The sequence below is a fragment of the Struthio camelus genome, chromosome 5 (assembly GCF_040807025.1).
Source record: "Struthio camelus isolate bStrCam1 chromosome 5, bStrCam1.hap1, whole genome shotgun sequence".
NCBI lineage: Eukaryota > Metazoa > Chordata > Aves > Struthioniformes > Struthionidae > Struthio > Struthio camelus.
Window position 1 is genome coordinate 53,945,231 of NC_090946.1, and position 21,781 is coordinate 53,967,011.

Genomic DNA, 21,781 nt, shown 5'->3' on the forward strand with positions numbered 1-21,781 from the left:
GCACGCTAGGGCAGAAACACTGTAGGCAATAAATGATGGTGAGGACTGGTTTTGATCGCAAAGCCTGTAGATAAGTTACCTCTTGACAAAAAGTCAAAGGGGGGAAGGGAGAGTTCAGCATCAGGAGCAAACTGTAGTCTAGTCCATAGCTCCAGACCTGTTGCAGTTGATTATATTTGCATATTTGCATATAATTTGCAGGTCTCCCTTTGCACTGAAATGGCCTTGCCGGCAGAGAACAAGGCATGAGGCTGGTAGTAGCCTGATAAAGGTGGTTTTTTGCTCACTGGCATTGGGCTATTAGAGTAAATAAGAAGGAATCATAGGCCCTACTATTTAAAAAAAGGGGGGGGGGGGAATGTTTTGATCATTGAATTGTGACACACGAAGCAAGAACTGCACTGTTGCAATTTAATCTTGCATTTAATTTGAGATGGAAATAGTTTTCTGTTTTGCATTATCTTCTAACTGCATTCGCTAGGCTTAAAATACACCGGCCTGTATTGTTAGCCACATCGCATTTCGTTGAAGGGATTTTCCGCCGATTTTTCCCTCGGGCGCCCGGCGAGCGGTGTGTCCGGTGAAGCCGGGGCGCGGAGGGCGGCGGCGGCGGGGGGCGGGCGGGCGGGCGGGCGGGCGGCAGGTGGCGCTGCGCGCCCAGGCACGGCGGGCGGCGGGCGGCGCTGCCTTGCGCCCGCCGCGCTGCCGCTGCCGGGCCTGCCGCTGCCTGAATTATTTTCAGTTTCTACAGATGTGTTCTTTTGAATGGTTTCAATAAAATTTTATAGCCATCATTTGAAAAATAGTAGGATTATTGTGATTTGTGCTGTCTAGCAGAAAATAATTCTCCGTGGCAGGGAGGTAGTCGGGGTTAGCTCTCCCCATACTTCCTCTCCTCCGGGAGCTCACCCCAGGCGTGCTTGTTTTTAGGAGCGATTTTAACATGCCAAGGGAAACTGGTGTTCGAAAATTTATATTATTTTTTCCTAAATAATTCGGCTTATTGTAGTTTTGCGTGATATTGTGTCTGTACTTTCTCAGGCCCCCAAACTATCTTTCAGCCGTTGCATACACTGTACCACAAATTATTCAGGTCGTCTACCTGTTCTGGGCACTGTCTCTTTGTGTAGCAAATATCAGTCAAATACATGTTTCATACATGTTTCAGGTTTCTGAAAGCCTGATACTGGAGAGTTTCCAAAGATAAACATGAAGGAACAAATACTGAAACACACAAACATTTTGTGAGAGGACAGAAATAATCGTTGCTGATAGTTGCCTTTTGTACTAGTGCAATCCTGCAGTGCTTCTGAGCACGGCTTTGAAGGCGTGCAGACCTGGAATACTGTAGGCAGATGTTATACGTGTCTGTCTTCGTAAAATACATGACGCATATACAAGAGAGAGCCTTTCTTCATTTTCTGTGCTTACCATATCACCTTGTCTCTCAAGGACAGCACATTGCTAAAATGCAGGCAGAGATTTATTGGAGGGACTAGAAGGACTTTACTCCTCCTGCTCCTCTCCTCATCAGCTCACATCTCCCACTCTGCCAGCTTGGCAGCTCTTATGCTCTCCAGCTCTTGCACAGCTTTTTAAAATTTTTCGGCTCTGAGATGGAAAAAAATAAGCAGTGCTTTGTAGGAGTCAGGGGAACATCTTATCCCTTATTCTCTGCCCCCTTCTGTCCTATGGCTTGATGTGGGGACCATAGCCTTTGTTGCACAACCTGTGGTATGAGAGAAGATGCAGTCGCCTCCACTGCTTAGCCCAGGGTGGAGACATGTGATCTCAGTCACCAGATCCAGTGGGCTCTTTCTGGTCTTCCTCTCCCCTTTCTGAACTGCCCCGGTGAGCAGTCTGGGCCAGCATAGCTCTACCACTGTGAATTTTGAAGGAAGTGTGGCTTCTGCTAGCTCTGAATTATTGTCACTGCACTTTGCACAACACAGCTGTGTCCCAACAGTGCAAAGTCCTAATTCTATGTTGCTTAGAATTGCAGTTGCTTGTGCCACTTTTGAGAAAGGGGCTTGGGCTCCCAAGTCACTCAGGAATCTCTGAAAATTTTATCTTTAGCTTGTTTTCATCTGTCTATCTGAATGGTCCAATAACTACCTGAAATCATTCCGTAAATACTGTGGTGAAAGTGAGATGCTGAGCATGTACACTGAGTTGTATACTGCACCATTTGTATGTATCAAAGGCAGTTAGAAATACTTCTATTGAATGCTGCACATTCCACCTTGCCTACTGTTTGTTTTCTTCTTTCCAAATCTTAAGACCTGAGTTCTGTAGTCTACCACAGTATAACATGTTATTACAGCTTTGTTCAGCGCTTTTCTCAGCCAAGAGTAGTTGTGCTGCACCTGGTCTCTCCAGTGCAAGATCTTCCGCTCAATTTTCATTGTAAGCTATGTGCAGCTTTTCATACATGTCCCATATCTTCTAAAACTTTGCTATTTTTTCCTTTTCATCACATTCATGTGGATTTCTCATGTTGTCCTTGTCCCCAGATTGTTGTTGTTCCCTGCATGCTTGCAAAAGGCAAAATTTTACTGTACAATACTCTCCTGGCTTAAAAAAAAAAAGAACATACATTTTTCAGATTGCCATTTCACTAACAAATATGCTTTTCTTGTTCTTTCTTTTTTCTTATCTGGTTAAGGGGTTTGTAAGCAAGCTGGATGAATTCATTCACTGGTTAAATGAAGCCATGGAAACAACAGAGAATTGGACTCCTCCTAAAGCAGAGACAGACAGCCTTAAACTGTACCTGGAGACACACTTGGTAGGACAAGATTATATTATGATTACTATCAGTAATTGAAGTGTTCTGCTGTGCTTTTTCTTTGATTATTATTTTTTAATTACTAGTGTGCATCTATATTTTAATGCAAGATTTGCAGCATTGCAGTATATTTTAATGAAAATATTAACAAATTGTTTTCTGTATTTGTTTGAAATATGTATCTGTAGCTTTATTAAAAATGAAATTAAAAACCAGAATTACATTGCAACTCAGAAATTAACTCCAAAAATGAAAGAAAATGGCAATAAAAAAGGAGAAAGAATATGGTAATTGTACTCATTCTAGGATTTTTACCGCAATTGTTGTAATATTAAAAAAGCTCTTAGTAGCAATGAATTCTTTTTCTCTCTGCCACAGTTTTAGCTATAACATAGAATCATTTAAATAAAATATTTGAAATAATTATTTCAATCATTTCACTTGATATGCATTTCTGTCATGTAATTAATACAACTGTCACTAACCTTGTTCTTGTGCAAAAAGCCAAAACATTGGGTGGAAGCAGAAAACACTTGGATGAATAATCTTCTGAATATATTATAGGCTAGAATTGTGTATTGAGAAGTATTTGATAAACCTCATGAGACTCTAACTGAATTCTTCCAAGAAGCAATTTCTGATTATAAGGAGGTGGAACAAAAGGCATGACTTAAACCAAATATTCACTCCTCAAAACCAGAATTTTATGCCATAAGTAAACAATAGTGATCAATGTATGCTGTGCAGCGGGTAGATATCTTAATAGGTAAGCTAAGTTATCTGGCAGAAAGTGGGGGGTTTAAAAAACTAAGAAATGCCTTCTCTCCCTGCCAAAACCTTAGATTCTCGCCAGTATAAACTAGGGGAAAACCTGGTGATCAGCATTATTGTGAGCCATTGAGCTAGACACACTAACTGTATAAAGCAAAGCATTAGCTGAACCCACATCAGCCCCCAAAGCTCAGTCTCATTTCCAGGCTCTGATACGCAGATGGCGAAAAATTATTTGACACTCCTAGGAAGTCTAATGATGCATTACAAGAAAAAAATTTCATCCTAATCCCTACTGTAATACTGAAATGACCATTATTAAATTAGTCATTTAAGTATACATTAACCACATACAAAATTAAAACCCAACTGTCCTCAGAATTTCACCTTTACAGTAGACTCTTTTGTGTCTTTTATTCTTCATGATTTCTGCTGTAGTAGTGCCTACAGACAGCAACCAGTTGCAGTCTCCATTGTGGTAGTCTATAATATGAAGATTTTCGTTTTTGCCTTACATTGCAGATTTTGAAAATTTTGCAAGGAGTTTGGAATTTTGCCTTTTACTGCACATACATGGTCCCATGCACTAACATGGATTCCCCTTATGTCTGCAGGCGCTCTGAAGATACAGAGCGCTTTGTGAGATCAGCCCTCAGAAGAGGCATTGGTCATTTCAATTTGTTTTCCTCTTCCTCGATAACATAAAACTTGTGGAGAGATGAGTTTTTATGAGTAGGGTTATAATTTTTTGATCTTGACTGAGTAAAAAGAAACAAATACATGCCCATGCCATCTCAGGGCAACCACCAGGCTGGTGAGCCTCAATCACAGTCAGATTTGTTTTCCCTGGCTTCCATGGGGAAAGGCATTAACTCTCTTGCAGGCAAATTACTTCCAACTTTGCCTTGTGGTTCTGTAGGGGTTGAGGCTAAAGCCATCTGTCAGAGTGGAATGTGGAGTAGTAGCCCAGAGGCAGTTACTTCAGTGCCAGAGGTAGTCTGAATAAATGAACATGTAGGCACCTGTACAACTTTGCTTTCCTTTGTAAGCACCTACGCTCCCAGCTGTACTCTGTATATCCGCTGATAATTACTTTCACTTTTGATTTTCTAATTTTTGAAATTGTTTTGGTTTTCTAATTTTTAGTTTCTAGTTCTTTTTTTTCATCTTTGTTTTTCTAATTATGAGAGCTTACCTGAGAGGTTGCAAGTTTCAGGATGACTGTTTTATGAAGCAAGGTGAATATTTTTGTTCCGCTTTCCTTCTGTGAAGAAGAAAAAAGTTAAAAGCACACTGCAGTTTCCTTTTGATGATAATATTATTTTTATGGCCTATGTAGTCAGTAAGCAATCAATGCACATCCTGGAAAAAAGAACCACAGTTGTGACTCTACTGCCTCATTTCTTCTTGGTTTTCAGAAAACGTATGCTATCATGTTCCTTTCCACACAAGGAGAATTGAATTATTAAAATACAGAGCATCTTAAAAATGGGAGGATAGTTATTTGTATTAATTAGATTGTCAACTTTTCACTGGTGTTTATCTGACAGAAATTCTAATCTATGTTTAAACAGAAATATATGAACTTCAATTCGCATTAAGCTCAATGTTAAAATTCCCCTTAATGATTGAGTGTCCTAAGTCAATGCTGCTCAAGGGCTTTGTGAAGGTACTTATATTGCTTGTTTTCTTCTTTTGCCAGTCAGACTTTACATGATATCAGACTCTCTTCAGATCTGTTGAAGTAAACGGTTGCTTAGTACTTTGTAAGGTTAAGTTCCAGATGTGTACGCTTGTAGTACAGACACCGGTTGCAAACTAACCTGCAAAATAAAGAAGGAAAATAAGCTGGTTCTTCTCTATAACTGCATCTGCTTTAGCTAACTTCATAACTGATTCCTCACTGGTATACATTCCCTGCTCATGGAAGGAGTGAAAATTCAGTGTAGTTTAGTATTTTTATTTTTATTAGTAGAGACAAGGCCTTAGCCTTTGGCACAAATTATTTTTCACCACCTGTGGTATTGTTTTGTTGGAAATACGCTTGTTGCAATAACAAAATTAGTGCCGTAAAGAGAGAATATTTTGCATTCGTGAATTGAATCTCTGCTGTCACAATCTAAGAAGAGAAAATAAGCAGGAAAAACAGAAAAATGTACTTACTCCCTTTCTTTTTATTAGCCTGGAAAAGTCTTGCAGAAGAGATAACAACAAGATTATGAACATCCCCCAAATTTTCCAATATGTAAAATTGTTGACTGTCATTATAGGGGCCTAATACAGATGTGAAATAAAAGACTGAATCCTAAAATCTGTCTTTTTCAAACTAGATATTTGGCCTCACTTTTGCAGAATATATATAACAAAAAAACATTTTACAGTGAGGGTGCTCAAGCATGAGAACAGGTTGCCCAGAGAGGCTGCAGTATTTCAGTCTTTGGAGCTCTTCATAATCTGACTGGACAATGTCCTGAGCAGCCTGTTCTGGCTGACAGTGCATTGAGCAGGGCTGTTGAACTGGATGATCTCCAGCAGTCTCTTCCAGCCTCAACTGTTCTGTGGTTCTGAACTTGGTGAGAAAAGGTGTTGTACAGGCACTCATGGACAGCATGTTTATTTAAAAAACAAACAAACCTCAATTTATTAGAATCTTTGGATAGGGTAATAATGCTTGCATGGGCAATCAAATCTCTTGAACAGAATGGCAAGGGGAGTCTCTATTTCGGGCATCCTTGCAACAATGTCTTCAGCTAAATCAGGTGCAACTCCCTGAACTGTTGTCTTGGTGAGTTCTTGTATCTGGTCTGTCAAGATTGTCCACCCAGGATGTTAATCAACATTTTGAAGCGTACAAGTAGTGCCTGTCAGTTGGTCTAGGCACAGCAATCCTGTGGCAATCTCTAGGGCTGTCTGAAAGTCCCAGCTGGAGAGCTTCTGTAACAAATAGTGAAGTACTTTGTTGTGAAGATGGCTGGATGTTCAGGCAATCACCTTTTCTCAAGTTGATCCTTTGTCTCCAGTCAGCCTGTTATCTCATCTGTGCAGAGACTAGCTGGGGCCACCCAGGGAGTTAATGACTAGGTGCAGTGAGTGTGCACACAGACGCAGCCCTGGTACCAAAATACACCACAATTACAATTAGGGGTAGTAACTATAGGACAAACTTGCATTTCGTTCTTATTTCACAGCTGCAACATAACTTCCAGAGATTTTGCCACAGTGAGTAACCATACAGTTTGATAAAGAATATGAAATTTTCTACAAGTAGGTATGTAGTCTCCCCCTGAGGTAAGATGTGCCAAACTAGATAATACTCAGCTTGGAGGACAGTTTTCATTGCAAATTTTAAAACCTAGCTCCTCAATTTTTTGCAGAACTGAAACCCATATGTGCTTCGTTTTAGAGACACCAAAGCTTGAAACTTCTAATGAAAATATGTTCTCAGAGAACCCTGGAAGCTACTAACAGTGGATAAAATTATTCTTTCAATTTTACTGTTTTTTCACTACTCTGTAACATCAGTGAAACTGATTTGGGAGCTGATTTGGGATTCCTGTTTTGGTGGTCTCTATGGGATGGCTGACAGGGGACTGCCAGCTCTGGAACTTCTGGCACCCCTGCAACCAGCCAGCCAACCAGCCAAGCTGGCAGATGTTGAAAGTCCTAAGATATTTAAACAAAACATTAGTGTTTCTCAACAAAGTTCTACTTTGCTAGGAAGTCTTCAGTCAGCCTTACCAGTGAAAAAAGTGAGGCAGGTGATGAGGTGTATGCGCGTTTTCGTTCAGATTGCTTCCTAATGAAAAGATATCTTCACTGATCTTACCAAGAAGGAACTTCCGAAAAATGATTTCTGATTTGCTTTACCTGGTGTAGCTTTTTTTCTGTTATGCTAATTTCTGCCCGTTGGCACCCTAATCAAAATCAGCTATTAGCAGACTCTAAGCATGGTCTTTGTGGTATGCAAATCAGTTTTAATTGAAAACAGCGTCCTGAAGCTAGCTTATGAACTAAAAGCATCTATCTAGATAGTACTGCTGCACTTGTGAAATGAAATAGACTTCAACAAATAAGAATCCACCCTGTTGCGCTTCACCATTTTGGTTTACTGAAATGGACATTTTATTCCTCTTTACTCCTCATGATTTTAGCAGAGCAAAGATGTAAGCAAGCAACTGCATAAATGAGGATGTCCACTGTTGGGAAAACTTTAGATAAATGGCGTTTTAAGGCAGTTATATTCACTGAGGCCAGAGACATTAATTCTGTAATCTTAACTTTTCCTTTTGTTGTTAACACAGTACTTTGCTTGTTATGCTCATGACAGCTTCCTAATTATGCAGCTGCCTTTGGAGTGCTTTTAGGTCCTTTGGCTAAAGCCATTCATATGTTTAGTGTCATACTTAGAACTAGATAATATGAGACTTTTTAATGAAAATCTAAAATGAAAAATCTCCTCTTTTAAACTTATTTGTTAAAACTTCGTAAGTCCTTCCTGCATTATTAGTAGGCGTTGGCGAATAGCATGTTCAGTAAAGTTAAAAATTAATTAAGGCCTTCTTAGAAATTTAGAATCAGTAGTCAAGCATTTTTATTCTGACAATCTTACAATAGAATCTTGAAAATTTCTGTAAGATTAACATTCTGAAATTTTGAGTACAGGGAATATCAGAAGGGTTTTTTGCCTTTTTTTTGAGAAATGATAGATTTTCCATTTATTTTTTTTCTTCAGAAATGGAATCTGACCATTCTTCTCATGATGTACTTTCTTTCAAAAGGGCTGTTGCCTCTTGTTCGTCTGAATAAGACTGTGGCCATAAATTGCATATGTTTAAGTTTGCAATTTGGAGGAAGGCCAGCGTTTCACTTTCTTCTTATTGCAACTGTGAACATAAGCTATCCTTAGAAAAGATGCGAACTGTAAGTCCCCAGTTATTGGATGAATATTGGTTTCCTGCTCCTTGATGAGCATTAGTTTCCTATTCCTTAAGACAGCACAAAGAGACATTATTTTTATTAATGGAAAGAATGGGAGATGATGGTCTCCTTGAACGCAATAATTGTTCACACCTGGTTCTGTTTTTATTTTGTTTTGCTTTTCCTTAAGCCGAAAATGTATTTTCAGTTTAATTGAAACCAGAATAGCAAGTAGTGTCCTTGATACAAGTGGCTAGGATTGCACGAAGTTGTTGTACGACAAAGTGTTGTTTGGATATGCTAAATGATCATTTCAATGAATCAAAATTCCTTAGTTTCCTTTTCTAATATATTTTATGATCCTTGAATGTATTCTTTACCCCAATTTAATTCAGATTTGTTATCACCTTAAAGTGCTTTTTAGCCTAGATTTGTTCCATTGTATTAACCTTCTCAACTGCTAAATTTATTTTAAATGCTACACTCTTAAAAATATCCTAAAGAAAGTATCACTTGTATTTCAAAACAAATTGTAGAAGTTGATCCAGCCTTTACTTTTCTTCTGTACCGGAGGTTTAGATGTGCTCTTTTTTCTTTGTAAAACCCAACTGTTCTTAAGATACAGAAGTTTTGAGACTGTCATTATCTAAAGAGAAATGGAGTAAGAATTTTCCTGCGTTTGGTATAAGCATTTCTGGCCACTTCATTGCTCAGTGCTTTCTTAGCTGTAAACAGCAAACACTTGCATACAGAAAATAGGTTGTATTTTCACCTTTAAGAGAAATCGTGTTGGCTTAGTAATGATGGTTTTGTGATTTCTCATGATAATTGACCATTGATTTGTAACAAGTCTGCTATGTCTGAAAAAAAATCATTCTTATTTCCCTGGAAAATACCATTTTTTGAAAAATGTTGGTTTAGAGAAGAATTAAATACTCATTCTCTTGGAAAATAAGCTTAAATACACATGCCTTGGGCTAATTTGTTGGCTTTTTTCGTGGTAGTGGTCATAACAGTGACTTTCTTAAAGGTATTAAAGCCTCTGAAATGGTTATTTACTATGCTTTTGCCATATGGCTGTTTCCAGTGTCCATGGCAGCCAAGTTAGACTTTTTCCTCAAAATATACAGAGTATCTGCAAGATGCTGCTGACCAGCAGCAAGAGTCTGAGGACCACAACTGGACTAATCTCTTGCTTCTCTAGGGAGTTTGCTTTAAATGTGTTTAGCCTTTTTGTTAGTTTGACTTTCTGAATTTTATGCCATTATCTTGAAAGATCATTTTATGTATGCATGGGTTCTTAAATATATGTCATTTTATATAGGCAGCAGTCTACAGGATATACTAATCAGAAGTATAAACTACAAATGACAGGTTTTAAATAACAAAGCAAATAGCAGGTGTTAGTACAAAGTAAGAAATCAACATTAAACAAAAGGAATGCCTGTATGTTTTCAGCTGTGACTGTTCTTTAGCTTACAAAACCTGTAAACTAAAAAACTTTTATGTAAGTTTTTCTGTTTCCTGAGTTAAAGTGGCTGAGAACATCAAAAAGGAATGTTGCTGTCATTTAATGCATTAAGTTGTACCTGTATTATAGGCTGGAGCTAGAGTGTGTACGGTTGCTGACAGTGGGAAGAATACAGGTTGCTAAACTGCTAGGACTGTCTTTTGAACTTCAGGGTCTTATAATCCTTTTTTGATGACTAAATAAGAGAAAAATATATGCTGAGAAAATCCAGGTGTATAGCCTATTATTAACAGTATTGTGTTGACCAGTACAGAAATGCTGCCCTTGAAAGATTTTGGAAGATCTAAAATTGTTTCCCATAAGCTCATATAAAGAAGAGGGATTGACATGTGGCTTCTGTGTTTGTTTAAGGGGAAGGAGTGAGTCATGCTTGTCCTCCTGGCACTACAGAAATAGGAGATCTGTTACAATGGAGATCCGTTATTAATATGTGTATCCTTTATGAAGGAAAGGACTATCCATTTTACTGTCCACCAGTGTTAATGCTACAAGCTATTGCTACAAAATCCCTCTGAGGTTTATTTTTTGTAAGCCTGTAGCATCAGCAACACTTTCTCAGTAATTTTCCCACAGACGGAAGATCTTGAATACTGTTAAGAGTATCACTTTTTCTTAACTTGCTTTCCAAATTTGTGGGTTTGTGGATTTTCACTGGTTGATTCAAACCTCCCCTGGCCTCCTTTCTTTTCTTTGCTACCACCCCAAATTTACATAGCCATGCATAGGAAGGGGATAGGATCTGATATCAAAAGTTAATACTGTTGGGCCTATATACAATATATTAGTTGTTCTTGTAATTTGTGCATGCAGAGCACCCAAAGAGCCGTATTTGACAGGAGTGGTTTTGCTTCTTAAAACTAAATGGTCTCAGATTAAAACACAGACTGTTCTTGACTTCAGGAAGCATTTGAATCCATTTGAAGTTCTAGGTGAAGCTGGGCAAGGCAGGGTAACTTGATTTGGTGTGTTACACATATTTGGTTACCTCCCCCCTACCTCTGACTCTTGCCACCCAAACTTGTAAAATTATCCCAAACCGTGGACCCAGTAATTTTGAGCACTGTGAAAGTTAGGGATTCCACTGGGTCTGTGGTGTCCCTGGACCGCAATAGCTTTTGTCTGCATTCAGGGGATTCAGTATCTATCATAATATAGTGAAATTAAACTGCTATTATAAAATGTGTGAATTAACCCGTCTAGCAAATAAAAGTGAAAACGTATTTCAATGAAGATTATTCTGAATTAGAAGCTTTATAGCAATTGTAGAAAATCACTCTTGGAATGACAACTTGGTAGTACTCTCTAATTTATCAATGTAACAACATTTGACACAGCTTTAAAAAACTTGTTTAGAAAATAATAATTATATATTATATATTACTTATGTAAAAACTTTTAATTGTAATTTATATTTCTATTAAGAAGTGTGCTGTTGCTTGAAATTTTAGTATGCTAGTATGATCAACATAGATGTAGTCTATAATTTGTTTTTGAACGTGAAATGAAATTTATTTAAAAAAGAATCTGAGGTTGGAAATCATTAGAAGAATATAAGGCTAGGATCTCAAACAACAAACAGGCACATTTTAAACAACATTTAACGTGTATTTGCTTTCAGCTTACCTTTTAAGAGCTACAGTCAGTTCCTATGGGTTCTGTGCTGTGTCTCTCAGATGCGTAATATCATTCACACCTTAAGTACTAGAAATAATACAGTTGCAGTCTGTCTGTGTTTTGGTATTTACAATATCAAAGCTTTCCGTAGAAATATCAAAACTTCAGGGCATGAATGGAGGTCTTGATTGGTAAATTTTTCTCTTCACATCTCTCAGTAATTTTGTTTTGATTTCTAATTCTATAGATGTATTGTGATAATAGTTTTGGATCTCAGATAATAGATTTATTTTTATTAAGGAGGCATTTTAATTCACCTTTAAATCGCATAAAACACTATATCTGCAGGCATAGAGAAAGCAGATCATATCTGCCTTAGCTTCCCCTCAAGTTTTGATATAACTAAAATTCTTCAAGGATTTTTCTAAAACTAATGTTATTTAGTGCCAATCTGTGCTTTTTTGGTCTATAAGTTAGTAAATTTATATTTAAATAATATTGGTGGGGCTTTTTTCTACCTTAGTGAGTCCATATTTACCAAGGCTGCTATGCCTCATGAGTTTATTTTTGAGTAGGAAAACTCTTTTCTCTTGATAGGCCGCCTTCTGCATTTGGTAGGCATGCTTTGGTGAAATAGCTTTTTAGGGGTGGTAGATCTCCATATGGCTCAAGGTATACCTAGAAACACATGTGTCAGTGTTCATTTGTGCCATCTTGCCATTCTTAGCAGAACTGAAGGCAGGATTTCACCTGTAAGTTGTGGTTTGTATACAGTCTCACTTAAGATAGAACAACAGATAGTGAGTCCTGACAGTTAGGCTAATCTACAGTAGAAAGGCTAAGTTGCCTAAGAGATAACAAACTGGAAGAGAGATGAGAAACAGAAATTGGGGGTCATAAAGCATTTGACACGTGAGGAAAACATCACTGTCCAAAGTGATAAAGGAGGAAAACATTTATTACTTAATATCAGAATGACAGGAGCCATGGCAGAGAGGAAATGGATGTGATGCTTTTTGCAAAAGTATAAATTATCATAAGAGTACTAGGGATAGAGCTTACTCCTCTCTCTTTAGCACTGCTGGGCAGCCACACGTTCTATAGCACGTGAAAGACCTAAGCTACTGCGTTGTCAGCCCATTACACTGCAGTCTTTAGCCAGAGTCAATCCACTCTAGATTTAAAGGTCTCGGTCTCAAGGGATCAGGGCTTTCACTGTTTCCCTTAGGAGATTATTACACAATCTAAGGGATCTCACTCACAGTTATCTTAAATTTTCTTTTTTTAAATTTAATTCCTTTAGTCTGCTCTATCATACTTTGCTCTGTTAATAAGTCTTCTTTCTCCTTGGAGTTCAGATTCATGAAATGCAGGTAGACAGTAATGTACCTTCTTCTCCTTAATCATCATTTAGTCAATCTTTTTTTGTTCTTATAAATCTCCCATCTGTCTGTTCTGTCTTTGAACATACTGTGTTTGCTTTTCACTAAACTCCCACCAGTTTGTCTCTTTGTAAACGTGCTTGGTACTCCTAGGCAAAAAATACATCCAGGTCAAGTGAAAGATGGAAAATATGTATCAGTGCCCAGAACGTAAAAATAATTCTAGGGATTGCTATAATTATCTCATGAATAAACATTTTAAACTCAGATTGTTCACTTAATATCGCATATAAAACAATATTAAACATAGTGACACAGAGAAATTAATAGTTTGAACATTGAAACCATCCTACCTCTGATCTACAGTGGCATAATGCCAGCATTAGATGGTGATGAAGGGATTTCACTACTAAGGTTCCTAGATTAGATTTATAATCATTTTTAAAGGCGTCTTTAGATTATAATGTAGCATTTTTACATGATTGAATCAACATATACAGTGATATTGCTGTTTTGCCCCTTTTATCTACCTGCAGAGAGCAAGGCAAGAAATCACCCCCCGAGAAACCTTCTTTTAAAACTCTTCTAACTGTTTCAGTGGGTGGAAGACCACAGCTTCTTTCTGTTAACTGTTCAATCTTTTTAAATATCTGCCGGCTCCTGTCGATTGCAGAAGGAAGTAATGTGTGATTCCTCTAAGTTAAATGATGGTCTTATTGTGTTAGGCATTAGAAATATCCTTAGAAGTTGATGATAGTAGTCCTTTTGGCCATCATTGCTATAGGCACTCATAGAAAGAAGAAAAGAAGCGGGTGCTGCTGCTTCAGGGGAGGATTTTTTCCTTAAACAGCAAAAGTAGAACCCTGCTATTAAAGTAAAAGTCAGCCTTGACTATGAAGCTGCATAAGGTATCTCCATAGTGCATCTGGTGTTCTGTTTAACGGGTGGAGTGTCACTTAGGTAGGAATATAGTTTAAAAGAAAAGAAGAAAATAATTATTCATTTTAACCTAAGTTTTATGGAAGACATGAATAAGGGAGTCATTGACTGAAACCTTTTCTCATGTAACATTTAATTTCTAGGAAAATGCATCTAGTAACTCCTAAGTAAGCTGAAATATCCGAATCTTTCCTAAATAAGGTACTTCTCAATTGTTAAAAAGTCAAATACAGTTCGGTAATATATTTGTAGATGTGATGTGTGATATGCACTACTTCATAGAAGATAGGAATTGATAGCAATTGAATTATATCTGCCACAGTGAATCAGCAGGACCTAAACAGCTTTATGAAGGGACATTTAGCACTTGTTAACACAAAGGGTTAACAGAAATACCCTGCTGTTCGTATACATCTGAAATTTTCTCTAAGTCATATTTTAGAGCTGTACTCAGTTTTTATTTTAACGTGCTGGAGGTTCCAGTGTATTCTTCTGTTGCCCTGAAGGTACTTTAGTTTGTATTTAGATAGCTTCATATTCACAGTTTGTATCGGATAGAAGAGCTCAGGTTTGCTTCACAGTTTACGGTACAAATATGAACAGAAGTCCTGTAATAATAATGAAGTATCTAAGGAGTCTGTAGAAATGTGTAGTGCTGGAGTCATTTTCCCAATCAGCAGTGCTAAATTATCTGCAAAAGTCTGCTACAAAGATTACATGCCCATTTGTATTGGTTCATTCTCCAAAATCAATGTCAGTTTAACAGTTTGCACTGCATGGTTAATGCCACAATATCTAACTATTTTATAATTAAAAGGGCTACATTCCTAGCCAAAATATACAGTAAACTTTACTTAAATACAGAAATCTATTTTAGTATTTTAGTACTATTACGATTTTCTCCAGAAGTGCAAATGACTATTAGGAAATACTTATCTATGCTTTCAATTTCAAATTCTAAATATCATTGGTCACCTAGATAATTTTAATTGTCTGCATCATTACTCTAAAATTATTTCTCTTAGAAACAGCCATACTTTTCTCGGAAGTATTTAAGTACATCAAAAATGAACTCAAATCAAGAAAATGAGGCTTCAGGAGTACCCCAGAAACCCATACATGCTAATAGTATGACTGGCTGGGAAAATTGAAAATTCAAATGCTTCCTTTAGTACAGTATCTTAGTCTGGCAATAGGTATAAACTGCTATGTTATTTAAAGCAATCTGTGTATATATTGTAGGTTCACATGATTCCTAGTTGTTTATTTGTCTTTGAGAGATACACAGTACACTGGAAATATTTGCTTAGACACATCTTGAATTAGAAAAAAAATGCGTATACAAAGCCTGTGTACCTGCAGAAACAAAAATATTTAATGGTTGACTGTCCTTGCTGAAGATATGAATAAGTCAAGACCCAGGTTTTGTTTTACAAAATTAAGAAGATCTATTAAAAACTGAGGGTTAGGAGACAGAGAAAGATTTCATATCAGATATTAATATGTACCTACTTTAGAATACCTTTACGATATAGGTTTTCAAAATGTAACCGTCTACAGCCATAAAATAAATCCTCAGGGGAACTTACATCAAATGATTTTTTCTTTTACTTGTTGTACAAATGGTTTTTTTTTAATAGTAACATTTTGTATACCATTGGAGGAACAGGAAAAAAGTTTCAGTGTGTTCAGAGCCCAATACAGAAAAGTGGGTGCGACTGTTTTTCCTGTGGAGGTTCTGGAGTATTGTGGTCTAATGGATTCATTAGTTTCCTAAAAGTCAGGAGATGTGCCTTCATTTTGCGAAGGTTGACCTCCCTTTGCCCCCATGTAGTCGATAGGTGTTAGCGCTCCTAGGGCTTAGTACTTAACCACTTTTGGAGTCTTTATACCAGGTTCTCACATCTCTGATTCTGTAGCCTTAATAAAATTGCATGATCCTTGCCTCTCTTTTCTTTCTTGCTAAACAAGAACAGTTGGTATTTATTTAGAGGTGCATGATGACTGGGAAGAATATGTAAAGAGAGCTTCATAAGGAAATTTGCTTGTTGTAGCTGGTAAACTATATTATATCGACTCTAGTGCTAGGGATGACATTAACTTGTTGAAAACCTGCTGTCAGGCCAATGCACGTGCATTTTCCATAATTTATATGTGCTCATGTGTGATATTTAGCCTGCTCCATAGCTGCAAACGCATCTGGAAAAATGACTTGATTTGACTTCCTTCCTCTTTGCCTTTCCTCTGTTCAGATGCAAAGGCTCCATTCATTATCAGGGAAGAGAAGGAGAAGGGAAGCAGAGTTCCTGGGTCACATACTTTTAGAGTTGCAATTTTTGAAATGCCAGGAGTAAACAGTAGGCAGTGGGAAATGTCCAAGGTGGTAGAGGATCTCTGTCCTTGAAGGTCCTCTTTCATTCCAAATGTTTGCTTTAATTCTGTCCTTAGCTGTGAAAATTTGCATCTCCATTGCACATACATGTTACACTTGTTACATTTTCAACTGTGTCTGCCTTTTTCATGAGTCTCATTTTCAGTCACACAGGTGTGAGGAACCACAGGCTTTGTCTTGCACTGACTAAGGGCTATTCTTTGCAGTGTTCCTTGTCCATTTATTCCTTGGTCTTAGGAAACTACCACCCATTACAAAATGATCAATAATTCTAATGCCCAAACTGGTACTTCACTACACCATCTGAAAATTTCCTTCACTTCTGTTTGTATTTATGCTTATATGGATGGCTCCCTCCTTTTGCAGCCCATGTATTGATATGAGTTTGTTTCTGCTAAGTTTCATGCATGTTCACAGTGTTTGTGCCATGCATAATTTATCCATAAAATTGGTGTTTTGCACAAGAAGAATATTGCTAGTCAAAACCTAAAAGTTTGGCCCCGTCCTTATTCATCATATTTTACTTCTTCAGTTAACATTATTACTGGTTAATAGGTGCACCTGAAAATCAGGCTGTATTGTAGTATGTCGCGCGTTATGTTAAATGAATCTTTTCTAGGACAGCAAGCCTCTTTTTTTCCTAATGAAAAAGAATACCTCATCTTTTCCGATTTTCCTGTCAAATACATCCACATCATCTTGAGACACTGCCACATCCAGCTGCATCTACACTCAACTTCAATTACATGAAATTACACAACCTACTCTCAGGTCCTTTAGGTTCTCTTTTGCTGTGTGAGGCACACGCGTGGTGCGTTTCCCATGAAGTGCATGATTACAAACTATTCAGTACAAGCCTGTTTTAAGTAAACAGTAAATTAAATATTGTCAGCGCTTGTTCAGACATGCTCTTAAGAAGGAGGAAGAACTTCTAGAATTGAGTTCATAGAAATCTAGATTTAACAAAGGGCCAAGCATAGACTAAGCATTTTTTTTTTCTGTTTTAAATTCCCTTGGCTGATCCAGTTAAGAATTTCAAGGTGTTCTTCCTTTCTGTTGTGTTAAACCTTTGCTTGTTTAATAGCTGATACGGAACATTGTATTCAGATGCCCAGATGTGGAAAACTGGGCTGAAGGTAGCAAAATTTCTGTTTATTTCTCTTTATTTGTATGCAGAATTCGCAAAAACATTCTATCACTAAATGTCAGGTACAGTGGTGCCTGAAAGACTGTAAGAGCCTGTCTAAGCAACATATCTCTTTCAGCTATGACAAAAACAGTAAAAGAACATCCGACAATTATAGTTCTGGCAATACTGTTTTCTGTTATGTCATTCAGTCTGACTACAGGAGTTGAAAAGGAAAGGAAATGGTGAATTCCCTGAGAAACGAGGCCTTTTAGGTATTTTGTGGTGTCTGCAGCTTAAGCACTGGAATGGTCAGTAGTATTTGGAGAAGTACAAGTGACTTCTGTAAAAACCAAAAGCTACAAATGCGCACTTGCAAAGTCTCCTTTAGTCTCTGCCAGTTAATTCGCTCCCTCGAGAAGGTGAAACCCCTTTCTTCCAAGGGGTTGGATATTGTTTTCATTCCTTCCACAGACATTTGAAAGAGAACAAGTGTTGCATGTGTGTGTTCAGGCTGCACATGATTTATGATTGAGTATAGCCAGTACGTTTTCCTTTATTGTATTTTGTTTCTCTTTCTTAAATGCAAGAGAGAATTTCTGGTAAATAATTCTCGAATTTGTCCAACTAAATTAACAGTGCTGTATAAGATGGCATAAGTTATGGTAGAACATGTTTCCGGTTTCTCCATTACCAGCTTTTAATAAAATTTGTTAAAAAAAAAATCATTTATTTGAAACAAACATTTAATCACCTTTAAAGCAGACAGCCCATGTAAACTAGTAAAAATGTTAATGCAAAAATGATGAAAGATACTTATTTTACAAATTGAGAATGCAGAGATGTAAAGTAGCTTGATTTGTTCTTTGAAAAAGGATGTGGGAGTTAACTCAGAAACACTGTATTAATAGATTTGTATGAGTGCACATAAGGCCAATATATTCAATGCTGTAATTTTTTTATGGTTTCATAAATAGTGCTATCACCAACATTTCAAAGAAATTTGAAAAAAGCAGAGCTCATATGTGATGGCATAAATTTAGTGTATTTTATAGAACACTGTTACTCCAGATATAGCCTACGGGTTGTGACTTTTCATAAAACCTAATGAATTTCTAGATTTGTCAGCTGTTTCAACACAGATGCACTTTGCTGATCTAAAGGAAACATTTTGAGCCCAGATCCAAAATATCAATAGCTTTTAGTATCGCAAATTAGTTTGGCTATTGGGTAAATGGGGATGTGGTTGTTGATAAAAAGCAGCAAGTAATTTTATACGTGTGTTTTATGTTTAACTGCCTCTTCAGTGTCTGATGCTGAGGTTTTTCTTTTTTTTTTTTCCTTTCTCTGCAGAGTTTTAAGTTGAATGTAGATAGCCACTGTGCTTTAAAAGAAGCTGTGGTGGAAGAAGGACGTCAACTTCTTGAGCTTATTGTATCTCACAAATCAGGTAAATCCTTCTGAAATATTGCAAGTCTTTATGTCTCCAGACTATTAAAGAATGAAGAAGCATTGCTGTAAATTACTGCATATATTCACTTCCTTATGTATTATTAATATTTACATTATCAGATTGACCTTCAAGATTTATAAATGTTTCATATACTGCATACAATGCAGTGATACTTATAAAATGAAATACTGCCTGCAAATAGTCTGTTCATTTTATTTTGGTCCTGCTGCTCAGCTGAGTTTCAATTGAAATCACATCACTGAAAACTTCACACTGACATATTCTTTGATGTAAGTGCTATGGAAATAACATTAAGATAATGAAGTAGGATTTCAGATATATACGTATATATTTTTTACATGGGTAATTGCATTGATAAAGCTTTATTTTGCTACTCAGACTAATTCTTACCTCAATTTCAATGTATTTATGAGGAATAGATTAAAATTAAAAATATGTTTTTCCTTTGGTGTGGCTCATCTTTGTCTGCAGAGGCCTTAAATCGAGGGGAGGGGGAGAGATATACTGGTTTCCCTCGCTCTTTTCCCCCACTCCCATATTTTTAGATGTTAGCGTGACTTGTATGATAATGGGGTTCTAATCAGCATACTGTACTGCCACGGCATGCCATCTTAATTTTGGCCTACTTAGCATGCTTTTCATCCAGGTTGAAGTTGTCCTTTGGTTCACATTTTTATGATCACGTTATATATTTTGCATCTGTTGTTTCACAGTGTCAGGCACACTTCAGTAATGTGAAAGCTATGGGAAATCAATGACTTATTTGTATACTTCCGAAAGGGTAGAGAAGCTTTAGCAGAGAAGCATGTCATCTTATACTTAGAAAATAGTAATGTAAATAGTATGTATAGGATTTGGAGGGAAGAAGCATGTATGTGGAAGTTTTAGAACAGGTTTAGAAATAAAGACTAGATATTAGAGGGTGGGATTACCACAGCTTTCCTACTGCGTAAGAGTCACAGTTCATGTGGGATTTTACTTTTTTTTTTTTGAAATTGTCAGCTGAGACATAGTTAAAATTTAACATGATGGCTAAAAGAAATGTTTTTATCCTGTAGTGTTGTTTGCAATATGAACAGTAGTTATGCTTTGGCTTATTTCTGAGAAAATACATTAAAATTCTTGTTGTGTTTATTCTTTTAAATATCTGCTAACCCCTTGAATGAAGAATAATATTTAAAGATGTAGTTGAGTTTACAACTTCTACTTTTTTCCCTTCATTTTGGAGAAGGACTGAAGGACATGCTGCAGATGATTGCAAGTCAATGGAAGGAACTACAGAGGCAAATCAAACGGCAGCACAGCTGGATTCTTAGGGCTCTGGATATCATCAAAGCAGAGATACTGGCTACTGATGTGTCTGCAGAGAATGAGGAAAGGACTGGGAGCCCTAAGGTAAGTGGCTTGAAGTTTGCCTTATTTCCTCTTATTTCCGTCTTCTTTTGAACTAGGCACCACTGAAGTTTTCTTTCCACCCTAAGGCTTTTCATTTCTACTGGGTAAACTTTTTTTTTTTATAAACAAAATGAAATGCCTTATTCTGAAAGAGTAAAAAAACTTAGAACTTTCAAGTTTTCCAGGAAGACCTCTCTTATTATGTGTAAAGGGGCATGAGGGGGAACATAAAACATTTAGTAAACAAAACATAAAGCATCTTTAACATGAATAATCAGAATGGTTTTAAATTGTTTTGTTGCAACTATAAATCACTATAATCAGTGCAATCACTCAGCTCTGACATCCATTAGCCGCTTGGTTACAGCAAATTAACAAAGAAGAGAGAAAGTGATTCATTATCTCATTCCTGTTAATGACTATCAGATGCATTGCTTAATTAGGGGATGGCCATTGTAGTGGGAAGAAGGTCATATGCTTTGCCACAAATCTTTTTGCTCTGAGTTTAAGTCCTCCATAATAGTGCATGTGTTGAATACAACAAGTACTTTAAGAATAAAGTATCAACATCTATAATCATTTTATGGGTATTAATTATCAAAGAGGGCTATAGTATTTACCAGTTGTCAAGCTTGGTACTTATAAGAGCATTTTAAATACAAAGCATGCTTATTCAAACTGGTGCAAGCAGTGCAGGGTTACCACATACAATACAAACCTCTGACATAGGCTCAGTGACCTTTTATTGCCATCAGTAGTAAGAAAAACTGAGGAGAGGGAGCACTGGAAAGTGCTGATTTTTCCATTGCATTCTAAGCAATGAAATGTGCAACAGAGCGGTTTAGTAACATCTTGGCATGCTGCTGGCTCAAATCTGTGGAAAAGTTCAAGGTTCCTGTTTCTAGAGATAAGAGAGATGGTGGTGCTAAGTACATTTCCAGATTCTGATTCCAGAGAATCCTTCACATTCGTATTCCGTGCTTTCTAGAGACTAACTTGTGGAGTGACTTTTGGCTGGGCTTGCGTTAAAAAAATGTTCTGGTGTTTTCTTGCCATAATTCTACATAGCAGCAATGAATGATCATAGAAGTGGTGGAGGAAGAGCCAAGGATAACAGAGAAACAAAAATAAAGGAAAAAAGCTTATAAGCAGGAGACACAATCTGCCTAATATCCTTAGTCACTCACATGGTGAAAAATGCTCCTGGGTCACGGATCTTTTAACCCAGGAAGTAGACAGTGGAGCAACACTTGATTTCATTGTTAGGTCCATTAAAGTAAACAGACTGGCCTGAAGTTAAAAGTTTCACCTCCCGTAATGTGACCCTATATTGCATTATATACCAATATTCATTTCAGTACGTTATCTGTGAACTGCTTGACTCACCCATGGCCACAAGTCTAACTGCTTAACCGAAATAACAACGTAAAAGGTGTTCTAAAACCCAGCTTG

The 21,781-nt window shown here is 37.1% G+C and overlaps 1 protein-coding gene across 3 annotated transcripts in view; it reads left to right on the plus strand.

The window, feature by feature from the left end:
* The window catches only part of AKAP6 (A-kinase anchoring protein 6), a 292,996-nt gene that overhangs the window by 127,424 nt on the left and 143,791 nt on the right, over window positions 1-21,781 (plus strand). For 2 of the 3 annotated variants that reach the window (XM_009669920.2, XM_009669919.2), the window contains exons 5-7: window positions 2,666-2,788; window positions 18,814-18,910; window positions 20,163-20,329. In XM_009669920.2, the coding sequence (XP_009668215.2) occupies window positions 2,666-2,788; window positions 18,814-18,910; window positions 20,163-20,329 (387 nt within the window). The remainder of the gene's footprint in view (window positions 1-2,665; window positions 2,789-18,813; window positions 18,911-20,162; window positions 20,330-21,781) is intronic. The other variant, XM_009669921.2, reaches the window with a different exon arrangement.